Raw genomic sequence first — 12,331 nt, 5'->3', positions numbered from 1 at the left:
GATGTGAATGCAGCATTACGAACAATCCCCACTGAGACCATCACCGAGGCCAACAAGCTGATATACACCATGGCAACAGTGGTCCTTGAGATGCTTGGCCACAAAATACATTCCACCAACAAGGAGCAGTACCCTGCATGGAGAAGGAGGTTAAAGGCAAAAATAAGGGTGAGAACGGAGAGAAGTTAGCCAACTATCAGAACTGCAGAGAAGGGGGATGAAGTTGGGTAAGAAATACAGCAGGCTGTCCATACCAGAGGCCCTGGAGACTGCCAAACAACGACTCACAGCCCTGGCCACACGCCTGAAGAGGTACACCAGAGAAACAGAAGCACAGAGAATAAACAGGATGTTCTCCACCGAACCATCCAAGGTGTACTCTCAGTGGGGGGGCAGTAACACGAGAGCAGACCCACCAAGGCTGGAGACTGAACAATACTGGAAAAACATATGGGAGAGGGAGGCATCACATAACACCAATGCCCAGTGGCTGGCAGACCTGAGAGCAGACCACAGCAACCTCCCTGAACAGGAACCAGTAACCATCGCAACAGCAGATATCCGAGAAAGGGTCTCAAACATGAAGAACTGGACAGCACTGGGGCCTGACATGATCCACACCTACTGGCTAAAGAAGCTAACTGCCCTCCATGAGCGCCTGGCAGCTCAAATGAACCAGCTGCTAATGGATGAGACTCACCCAGAGTGGCTAACTGAAGGCAGGACAGTCCTGATCCTGAAGGACCCCCAAAAGGGAGCAGTCCCATCTAACTACCGTCCGATAACCTGCCTCTGCACAACATGGAAGCTGCTGTCAGGCATCATAGCGGCTAAGATGAGTAGGCACATGGCTCAATACATGAGCGGGGCCCAGAAAGGAATGGGTAAGGACACCAGGGGAGCAAAACATCAACTACTGGTGGGTAAAGCGGTTGCTCGAGACTGTAAGGCCAGGCAGACCAACCTGTGCACCGCCTGGATTGACTACAAGAAAGCCTACGACTCAATGCCTCACACATGGATCCTGGAATGCCTGGAGCTGTACAACATCAATAGGACCCTAAGAACCTTCATAAGGAACTCAATGGGACTGTGGAAAACAACCCTAGTAGCCAACCTCAAGCCGATAGCACAAGTCTCCATCAAGTGCGGCATCTACCAAGGAGATGCTCTGTCCCCACTGCTGTTCCGCATAGGCCTGAACCCCCTCAGCCAGATCATGACTAAGACGGGCTTCGGATACCGACTGCGAAATGGGGGAACCATCAGCCACCTCCTGTACATGGATGACATCAAGCTGCATGCCAGGACCGAGCGAGACATCGACTCACTGATCCACACCACCAGGATATACAGCAACGACATTGGAATGTCATTCGGACTGGACAAGTGTGGTCGAATGATAACAAAGAGAGGGAAGGTTGTCAGGACTGAAGGAGTTGAACTCCCAGAAGGCAGCATAGCGGATGTTGAGGGGAGCTACAAGTACCTTGGAATCCCACAGGCAAATGGGAACCAAGAAGAAGCCGCAAGGAAAGCAGCCACAGCCAAATACCTACAGAGAATAAGGCAAGTCCTCAGAAGTCAGCTAAATGGGAAGAACAAGGTCCAAACAATCAACACCTACGTCCTGCTGGTCATCAGATACCCCGCTGGCATAATAAGCTGGCCAAAAGAGGACATAGAAGCCACTGATGTCAAGACAAGGAAGCTCTTCACAATGCATGGAGGACTTCACCCCAAATCCAGCATCCTGAGACTGTACGCTAAGAGGAAGGAAGGAGGCCGGGGACTGGTGAGCGTCAGAGCCACCATCCAAGATGAAACAGCCACGATCCATGAGTACATCAGGAAGATGGCCCCAAGCGATGGAATACTTAGTGAATATCTCAGGCAACAGAAGCCCGATGCAGAGGAAGAAGAGCGAGAACCATCATGGCAGGACAAACCCCTGCACGGCATGTACCACTGACAGATACAAGAAGTGACTGATATCGAAAAGTCCTACCGGTGGCTGGAAAAAGCTGGACTGAAAGACAGCACAGCGGCACTAATCGTAGCAGCACAAAAACAGGCCCTGAGCACAAGAGCAATAGAGGCCAGGGTCTACCACACCAGGCAGGACCCCAGGTGCAGGCTGTGCAAAGATGCCCCTGAGACAATCCAGCACATAACAGCAGGTTGTAAGATGCTAGCAGGCAGAGCGTACATGGAACGCCATAACCAAGTGGCCGGCATAATGTACAAGAACATCTGTGCCGAGTATGGGCTGGAGGTCCCAAGGTCAAAATGGGACACACCTCCAAAGGTGAGGGAGAATGACCGAGCTAAGATCCTGTGGGACAGATACAGACCGACAAACAGTCTCACAAAGTGTGACCTTATTTTTTTCTCTGCAACCATCCAGCTTTCCTACGGAGGACGCCAAGGTCGCCTATCTCTTTACTGGGAGGTAAGGCAGGAGTATGTGGAACAGCAGCTTGGTGGAGACAGGTAAATTTTGTAAATCAGTGAAAGAGCTTGTGGAACAATTGTCCCAAATTTTCGACCCTGTTCGACCTGAGGTAGAGGCCATGCAAAACTTAGCAAAATTGAAACAAGGTAACCGACCCTTATTAAACTACGTAATCCAATTTCGAACATTGGCAGAAGACAGCTCATGGAATAAGGCTACCTTGTATGTTCATTTTTATTTGGGACTGAAGGATGACCTAGCCCATCAGCCCAAGCCCAGTGATTTAGAAGATTTAATCGAAGTAACTTCACATCTAGATCAACGATTCCAAGAATGACAGTTCGAACAGAAGCAATCCCGGCAACTTAAGTATACACCATTTCTTTTCAAGTCCGCTTCTCCAGAATCCTACAACAAATCACCTGGGCCGAAGCCTATGCAACTAGGGCGCAAAAAAATTAACCCATACAGAGAGGGAGCAAAGACGCATAATGCGATTATGTTTTTACTGTGGGGCACCGGGACACATGGTGTAGAATTGCCCGTCAAAAGTAGGGAAGGTGAGGACCCTGCTGAGCCGAACGTTGATTAAAGACATGGTATCACGATCCCTCACCACAGTAACTATTGGTGCAGTCCCTGACCAACAGCAGCTACAAGTCCTCATCGACTCTGGAGCAGATGCCAATTTTATGTCCCAATCCATGGCTAATCTGCTCCACCTGGAGACCGAACATCTGCCCCAAATCCTCTAGGTGAGGTCTCTTAATGATACTATTTTGCATCAAGTCAAACTCATAACAAAACCAGTCTTCATGTCTTTAGAGAATCATCAAGAGTTCGTCTCTTTCCATGTTATTGACGCTCCACTTCCATCTGTGGTCCTGGGTCCCTGGTTACAACTCCATAATCCTCACCTGGATTGGGTAACCGGTAAGGTGTTGAGATGTCATATCACGTCTTCGCACCGCACTGAATCCCACACCCTCTTGTCCACAAGTTGTGTACGATCCAGACCTGTCCAAAGTTCCCAGAGTTTACCATGATCTAAGGGAGGTTTTTCAACAAGACCCAGGCCACTTTGCTACCTCAACTTCAACCATATGACTGCGCCATAAACCTCTTGCCTGGCACTGATCCACCTAAGGGACACCTCTACTCTCTTTTTGGACCTGAAAAAGACGCCATGCAACAATACATCCAGGATTCCCTAGCCGCCGGAATCATCCAGCCATCCAAGTCACCAGCTGGAGCCGGATTCTTCTTTGTTGATAAGGACAGAGGGCTCAGGCCATGCATTGACTACCGAGGACTCAATAGCATTACAATAAATACCCGATATCCCCTGCCACTCATGTCATCCTCCTTTGAATTATTACAAGGAGCTAAGATATTCATCAAGCTAGACCTCCGTAATGCTTACAATTTAGTCCACATCAGGGATGGCGATGAGTGGAAGATGGCTTTGGAGTTGGAGACGGGCCTCCGTATCCTCTGCTCCAGAGACCCCAATTCCTAGGCGAGTAACCTCATGTGGATAGAATATGCTCATAACAGTTTACCATCTGCAGCAACCGAACTCTCTCCATTCTAGGTTGTTTATGGCTACCAACCACCCCTGTTCGAACCTCAGATATCACAGGCCATGGTTCCATCTGCAGCAGCAGCGCTCCACAGGTGTCATTTGGTGTGGAGAAGAGCCAGGCAAGCTCTCCTGAGGTCAGTGTCCAGCTACGTTTTACAAGCAAATAAGAGAAAGCGACCAGCACCAGTATATAGACCTGGACAAAGGGCTTGGCTATCATTAAGAGACATTCCGCTTAAGGCAACATGCTCCAAACTAGCCCCCCGGTTCATTGACCCATTTCCCATAACCAAGATTATAAATCCTGTTACTGTCAGACTCAAACTGGCCAGGACGATGCGCATGCATCCCACGTTCCACGATTCCTGAGTGAAACCAGCCAGGTCTAGTTTGGGTTCCTACTCATCTTCACTCACTTGATTATGTAACTGATTTCACCTGTTCTCTCTCCTCTGCTCACAGCTTATATACCTTCTCCCAGCCACAGACAAACTGCCAGATTGTCTGAAACACTCAGCCAAGTTGTCTGCAGCAAAATCGGTTATCTTGCGCCGATCCTGTCCGTCTGGCCCATGTTTACTGCCGATCATGAAGGCCTTCTTGTCTTGTTCTAACTCAAGTTACACTGTCGAGAGGTGCCATTTCATACTGAGTTTTCCCTCCGAGGACATTAGTACTTTTTTTGTTGGAGGTGTTTTTTGTTGTTAATTGCAATCTGTGGAGTTGTCATACCAGATCACTGGGAAACCTTTGACCAAGGAAAACAGAACCACCAGATATTGCTCTGTGGGAAAACAATCTAGATTCCATTTCCCATCTGTCTCGGCTCCCTCAATGTTACCGGGTCCTGGCTGTGACAGTAACCTAGCCTACTATAAAGACTTCGGCTTCCTTTCCATATCCTGTTCACTTCATCCACTGAACCCAGACCTCTTTCACTAAAGAATGAATTAAAGCTTTTACACCTAAGTTTGCGTTGTTGGCAATTTATTGGTCTTAATTCCACCCGGATCATGACAGTAACCAAATGACATAATAGCCAATATATCAGAGGAGGATGACTGACCTGACCAGATGTGACTTCCAATAAAAGACAAACCAATGTGCCACTGACCCAAATATATACTCATCTCATTTAGTCTATAATCTGTTTAATCAATCTTTGTTAAATGACAATAATAATAAATTAACATACAGTAATTAACACACAAATTACCCTTAATTCTAGTATATTGCAAGTGGAGAATTCAGTCTGCATATTCATTATGTCAACCACATTACTATAGCTGGAGGGATTAGGTAAACTGGAGTGGCAGCATACAGTGGGTACGGAAAGTATTCAGACCCCTTTAAATTTTTCACTCTTTCTGTCATTGCAGCCATTTGCCAAAATCAAAAAAGTTCATTTTATTTCTCATTAATGTACACTCAGCACCCCATCTTGACAGAAAAAAACAGAAATGTAGAAATATTTGCAAATTTATTAAAAAAGAAAAACTGAAATATCACATGGTCATAAGTATTCAGACCCTGTGCTCAGTATTGAGTAGAAGCACCCTTTTGAGCTAGTACAGCCATGAGTCTTCTTGGGAATGATGCAACAAGTTTTTCACACCTGGATTTGGGGATCCTCTGCCATTCTTCCTTGCAGATCCTCTCCAGTTCTGTCAGGTTGGATGGTGAACGTTGGTGGACAGCCATTTTCAGGTCTCTCCAGAGATGCTCAATTGGGTTTAGGTCAGGGCTCTGGCTGGGCCAGTCAAGAACGGTCACAGAGTTGTTCCGAAGCCACTCCTTTGTTATTTTAGCTGTGCACTTAGGGTCATTGTCCTGTTGAAAGGTGAACCTTCGGCCCAGTCTGAGGTCCTGAGCACTCTGGAAGAGGTTTTCTTCCAGGATATCTCTGTACTTGGCCGCATTCATCTTTCCTTCAATTGCAACCAGTCGTCCTGTCCCTGCAGCTGAAAAACACCCCCACAACATGATGCTCCCACCACCGTGTTTCACTGTAGGGATTGTATTGGACAGGGGATGAGCAGTGCCTGGTTTTCTCCACACATACCGCTTAGAATTAATGCCAAAAAGTTCAATGTTGGTCTCATCAGACCAGAGAATCTTATTTCTCATAGTCTGGGAGTCCTTCATGTGGTTTTTGGCAAACTCTATGCGGGCTTTCATGTGTCTTGCACTGAGGAGAGGTTTCTGTCGGGCCACTCTGCCATAAAGCCCCGACTTGTGGAGGGCTGCAGTGATAGTTGACTTTGTGGAACTTTCTCCCATCTCCCTACTGCATCTCTGGAGCTCAGCCACAGTGATCTTTGGGTTCTTCTTTACCTCTCTCACCAAGGCTCTTCTCCCACGATTGCTCAGTTTGGCTGGACGGCCAGGTCTAGGAAGAGTTCTGGTCGTCCCAAACTTTTTCCATTTGAGGATTATGGAGGCCACTGTGCTCTTAGGAACCTTGAGTGCTGCAGAAATTCTTGTGTAACCTTGGCCAGATCTGTGCCTTGCCAGGATTCTGTCTCTGAGCTCCTTGGGCAGTTCCTTCGACCTCATGATTCTCATTTGCTCTGACATGCACTGTGAGCTGTAAGGTCTTATATAGACAGGTGTGTGCCTTTCCTAATCAAGTCCAATCAGTTTAATTAAACACAGCTGGACTCCAATGAAGGAGCAGAACCATCTCAAGGAGGATCAGAAGAAATGGACAGCATGTGAGTTAAATATGAGTGTCACTGCAAAGGGTCTGAATACTTATGACGATGTGATATTTCAGTTTTTCTTTTTTAATAAATTTGCAAAAATTTCTACATTTCTGTTTTTTTCTGTCAAGATGGGGTGCTGAGTGTACATTAATGAGAAATAAAATGAACTTTTTTGATTTTGGCAAATGGCTGCAATGACAGAAAGAGTGAAAAATTTAAAGGGGTCTGAATACTTTCCGTACCCACTGTATGTGCCACTGTCTAAGGTGGTGCAGTGAAACCCAAGGGTAGATGGGATATCCTCCAGAGGGAAATGATTCCTGTCACAGAAGAGGTTGGCAGGTTGTCAAAATATTCACACTCATACTCACATTCACGCTACTTTATTTCTAATTTTTTATGAATGCACACAAAAGCAAAGTGTTAGTTTGACTGAGGCTACAGTACTTTGTGGAAGGTTTTTTCCTGAGTTCACACCGCACTGCTGTAGCTGTCCATTAGTGATGGTGTACATAAGAGCAGGGGCTTTTGTTACCACTCACTCTTCTTCCCCTTGTTATTGTTCTTCTCCTTCCAGTGTCACTAATGATATTAGATCTTCCTCACCCACTGCTCTCTTTGCCAGCCACTTGAGAAGCTAACCGCTAACAGATGCTTTAATCTCATACAGCTCTGCATTACAAAGGAGGTTAAAACTAATGCAATGCTACACACTCTTCAGCAGTTTGGGGCTTTTCACTGGCCAAATTTTTTTGCAGTGTTAACATTTGTATTAACATTATTGGGGTCATTGTACTCCTGGGAATGCTCAGAGCTTTTTGATTTATTGAAATACACTGAAAAACAAAAGCAAAAAAACAAAACTACAAATAGATGAGGCAAAATTCTCTGAAGAAATTCTAAGTGACATTGTAGTGAGTCATTTAATATATAACTCTGAAGCATCTGTTAACGTTAGGAAGCATTTGACATTTTATATTCATATTTAAGCCCTGTAGGCAGTTTAATGGTCAGTAATGGTCAGTAGCATGTCAACAGTTGAACTCATCTGAAGAAAAAGAAATGAAAGCAGTTCAAATGTCAGGTGTCAGAACTGTTAACAGTTCAAGTTTGAGCTAAAATTAATTATTGTAATATGAACAATACTGTATCTCTTTGAAGAAGCTTGTCTTATAATAAGTGCTAATATAGTGTACCAAAAAGTGACATGAAACTCCCAGTACTGAGATTAGTAAAAGATTTTTAAATCTTACGCAATTAGAGTGAGTTTCATGCTTGATTTAAATGCCACATGTCTGACTGTTGTAGTATCTAAACAAAGACAGCACTCAGCAGCTCTTGTCTCACATCCCAACCCCAATTAGTTGAACTGAATGTCAGATTAACTTGTGCTCAAAAGTCTATTCACATTGTGTTTTATGGTTTTTTTCAACAAACTGAAGCTGAACTGATGCTATAATATTTCAGTAAATCTACTAATGGATTTTTGTCATCCTGCTTCCTTTCCATGATATGTGTAAATTATAAAAGGACTTAAAATCCAATAGTTGCCTCCAAAAAACACCAGAGATATGTTCTAAAGGGTTTTGGCAAAGCAACAACTTAACAAGATGTTGCTACATAAGCTTAATGCATTAGCTAAGCCCTATAGAGAGGTTTAACATGTTTGAGTTTGATGTTAAACTAATCTACAAAAGAAATGAGCTAGTGTTATCAGCTGCTTTATTTAAACTTTTAAAGGCAGTCTTTGCCATTCCTATTCCTTTGGCAAACATAAAGCTAGATCAGTGACCCTGTTGTTGTCACTCTAATTCTTAATGTCTTCCTGTGAGAAAAGCCAGAGGCTGTTAGATCTGTTTACAGGCTGCTTTGACCTCATCACAGACTGCAGAGAGAACCAAAGCCTGGTGGAGATAAAACACAGCCATAAGGAAATAAGCAGAATAATAGTGTTAGACTGATGAAGCAGTGCCCACAAGGAGGATGTTTAGCTCCTTGTAGGATGTGAATCATGCTACAAAGATGAACTACAGTGCTCTTGGATTAGACTCTGAATGTGTTTGTGTATTTTAACCCCTCTTCATTCCTTGTCTAAAGGCCGTAAAGTAGCCCAGTCCACACCAACCTTCCTCTCACCATCAGGGGGTGAGAGCTCCAAAATGGTGCTACGAGATGAACAGTTGCTGCTGGAGTGTATTGCTGCTGGACTGTGAGTTTTTACACACATAGACATACACATTTCCATCACTCCAAGGGACTTTATATTGACCTACAATTAGTTGATAGGATGCTTTCCTATTCATGTGAATGAGATGTGAAAAAAAAACACAGAACCTGTGCCTGTGTCTCTTCTGCCTGACAGTCCGACACCCACCATCAAGTGGTTTAAGAAGGGCAGGGAACTGCCAAGTCAGAAAGTGAAGTTTGAGAACTACAACAAGACCCTGAAGATTATTCACATCTCAGAGGAGGATGCTGGGGAGTATGTATGCATGGCTAACAATCAGTTAGGCAGCATACGCCACTCCATCTTTGTTCAGGTCAAAGGTGAGGAGGTCATGATAATGGTTCTGTTAAAGTGTGACACCATCCACCATGCTAACCTGACGCCTCATGTTCCATAGCGGCTCCTTATTGGCTGGACAAACCCACAGACCTGGTGCTAGCTCCGGATGAGAATGGACGCTTGGTGTGTCGGGCCAATGGCAATCCCAAACCTAACATCCAGTGGCTGGTGAACGGAGAGCCTATAGACAGTATGTAGGCTGTAATCTTTCAGCTTTCTTTAGTTCTTGTTGTTAACTAACAAGCTAAAAGGTTTGTCCATTAAAATTTGTTGGGTCTAGTTATTACGCTAAAATTTGAATTTTTGGTAATTTGATCAGCAAGATATTTACTAAATAATAGAAATGACAGTATTATTGTTGCATATCTCAGTGTGAGTGTGATCGGTGGGAATGACCTGTATATTCAAGGACCCAGGAGTGTTTGCTATGTGACCAGCTAATAGCTACCTTCAAGTAGATGTCTGATTACTGATTATTGTTTTTCCAGATACAATCTCCTTAAGCTCCATAATTTTTATTATACTTTTTTCAGTCCCTCTGTTATCCATCTTCTTTTCTCATCTGTCCGATTGTAGGTTCTCCCATTAACCCTAACAGACAGGTGCTGGGTGATACAATCATCTTCCGCTCTGTGCAGATGGGAAGCAGTGCTGTCTACCAGTGCAATGCCTCCAACGAGCATGGCTATCTGTTGGCCAATGCCTTTGTCAGTGTTCTAGGTGAGACAAAAGATTAAAGGCTGACCAAAAAGATAAAAATGTCACCAGGGCAGTACCTCACATTGGGTAGTAGTCTGTATACCTTCAAACAGATTACAACTACACCAAACTTTGGTGTGATCCCAAAGTCTCATATACAGTATAAATCATGTATTTTATATGATTAGCTTTTGATTTTTCTTCATTAGATACTTATTTTTTTCTTCAAGAATGCTGCAATAATTTATTTAAACTATTTATAGGATTAAACTGTTTTATTTTAACAAAGACCAATAGCTGGTAAGCCTTAGTTTAGTAAACTATCATTGCTATTTCTGTCACTTTACGTTTATGTCACATTCCATATTTGCAGTTAGTATAAGTGTTGCCAGAGGAAAGACTGTTATAATCTAAAATTCAAGTCTCTCTAGTGTTACAGAAAATAGTTTTAAAATGTAAACATTTTTTCACACTTTACAGAGGCTAAAGTATTCTGTGACTTGCAGAGTGAAGTGGCAACAGTGTAATCCACTTCTCCTCTCCTGTAGACATGCCTCCCAGGATGCTGGGCCCTAAAAACCGGCTGATTAAAGTCATTGAGAACAACCGCACCTTCCTAGACTGTCCCTTCTTTGGTTCCCCTTTGCCGGAGCTACGCTGGTGAATATTGAATTTCTTTGTTTTTTGGTGTGTGTGTGTGTTGGCAGCCTCCTTTACTCACTGCTAATTCAAATTAGTTTGTAAGGTTTTTACCTTTGTGTTTTCTATGTGTGTAGGTTTAAGAATGGACAGGGCAGTGGATTGGACGGTGGTCAGTACCGTGTTTACATTAATGGCACTTTGGAGATCAAACGGGCCAGACCAGAGGATGAAGGAACCTACACCTGCGTGGCCAACAGCATCCTGGGAAAAGCTGAGAACCAGGTCCGCCTGGAAGTCAAAGGTCAGACATTATGTCATCCATGCACTCAGACTCATCTGGACTGTCCAGTTATGACTCAGCATCTAAATTCAAAATGAACCTGAAATAATCATCTTGCACTTACACAACAGGATAGTCTATAACCATTTATTATGACATCATGTACTGCCAGCATGTATATGAGTTGCAAAAGGGGTTATGACTTTTTAGATGGTTGCACTGCAGAATTTTGTGTGAAATTTTTCTTTTATTACTGTTGGACTATATGTAGATCTCTTGTGCCTTTTATCAATGTGCCTCAACCTCTGTTTACTAACGGATACTTTTGTATTTAAACTGCATGTGCTGTAAAAATATCCGTCCTATCATTCAATATACAATAGAGCTTATCTGAGTAAAATTTAAAACAAGTGAACTAAACTGTCAAGGTGGTAAGCTAACTTTTCATTTTTCATTCCATTTTTTTAATTGTGGCAAGTAACGGGGATTCTTATCTGCGTTGAACAGTAGTCATTTTTTCAAGTGTGACCTATTATATTGCACAATATCTTGTGGAGTTTGCTAACTATTAATTTCATGACAACTACTTTTTAATCTGTTTGTGTTCCAGGACCCAAAGCAGAAAACACGTTTTTAAAGTAGTTACATTGGCTTTTTTATTGACTTTTAATCCTATTTTCGTTGTCCATATGTTTTGCAAGTTTTGTTAATTTTTGCTAATTTTAGTTATTGTATTGTATTGTATTTTATTTTTGGAGTAGTAGTAGTAATAGTCTAAATGTTTTAAGATATTTTGGATTATTCATATCTTGTCTTATTATCAGCTTGTATTTACATGTACTGTAACTGTTAGGAGACCACATTGAATTTTACAGGGGTAGAATTATCTCACCCTGGTGCCAGGTTTTGTTCACTTGCTTTAATAGAAAGAGGGAGATTTGAGGTGCTTCGGTGGCACATTTATTATGTGATGTACAGTCATTACAGAGTGTATTGCTGTCAGTGAATTCTACATCATCTGACAGAGTTTGACCTTCCACCTGTTTTCCTGGATGTGTCTAAAAGTGCAAGTTCATGTAGTGTGTGCATGTAGGCATGTGTTCATCTTCATCCTCACTCCAACTCAGAGCCAACCCGAATAGTTCGAGCCCCTGAGCATCAGTCAGCCATCAGGAGCTCCACGTCTCGCTTTGACTGTAAGGTGAAGTCTGATCCCAGTCTGCCTATCACTGTGACATGGACGAAGGATGACAAGCCTCTCACTCTGGGATGGAGGTAATGGCACCTTAAGTTGGCCTTATGAAACATACAGTATCATTTTCATTTTGATATTAGTAAATCTTGATGTTAGCTATAAATGAAAATTTAAAACTCTTTTCTCTTCACAAGGTATTTAACT

At 43.2% G+C, this 12,331-nt stretch overlaps 1 protein-coding gene across 10 annotated transcripts in view; it reads left to right on the top strand.

Annotated features, from left to right (window-relative positions):
- The window catches only part of nfasca (neurofascin homolog (chicken) a), a 176,415-nt gene that overhangs the window by 129,049 nt on the left and 35,035 nt on the right, over window positions 1–12,331 (top strand). For all 10 annotated transcript variants that reach the window (XM_026307143.1, XM_026307142.1, XM_026307152.1 and 7 more), the window contains 7 exons: window positions 8,843–8,954; window positions 9,108–9,292; window positions 9,370–9,501; window positions 9,888–10,031; window positions 10,559–10,670; window positions 10,787–10,953; window positions 12,060–12,207. In XM_026307143.1, the coding sequence (XP_026162928.1) occupies window positions 8,843–8,954; window positions 9,108–9,292; window positions 9,370–9,501; window positions 9,888–10,031; window positions 10,559–10,670; window positions 10,787–10,953; window positions 12,060–12,207 (1,000 nt within the window). The remainder of the gene's footprint in view (window positions 1–8,842; window positions 8,955–9,107; window positions 9,293–9,369; window positions 9,502–9,887; window positions 10,032–10,558; window positions 10,671–10,786; window positions 10,954–12,059; window positions 12,208–12,331) is intronic.

Source organism: Mastacembelus armatus, chromosome 5 (assembly GCF_900324485.2).
Source record: "Mastacembelus armatus chromosome 5, fMasArm1.2, whole genome shotgun sequence".
Taxonomy (NCBI): domain Eukaryota; kingdom Metazoa; phylum Chordata; class Actinopteri; order Synbranchiformes; family Mastacembelidae; genus Mastacembelus; species Mastacembelus armatus.
The sequence above is the reverse complement of the archived record's forward strand: the minus strand, read 5'-3'. Positions and strand labels throughout refer to the sequence as shown.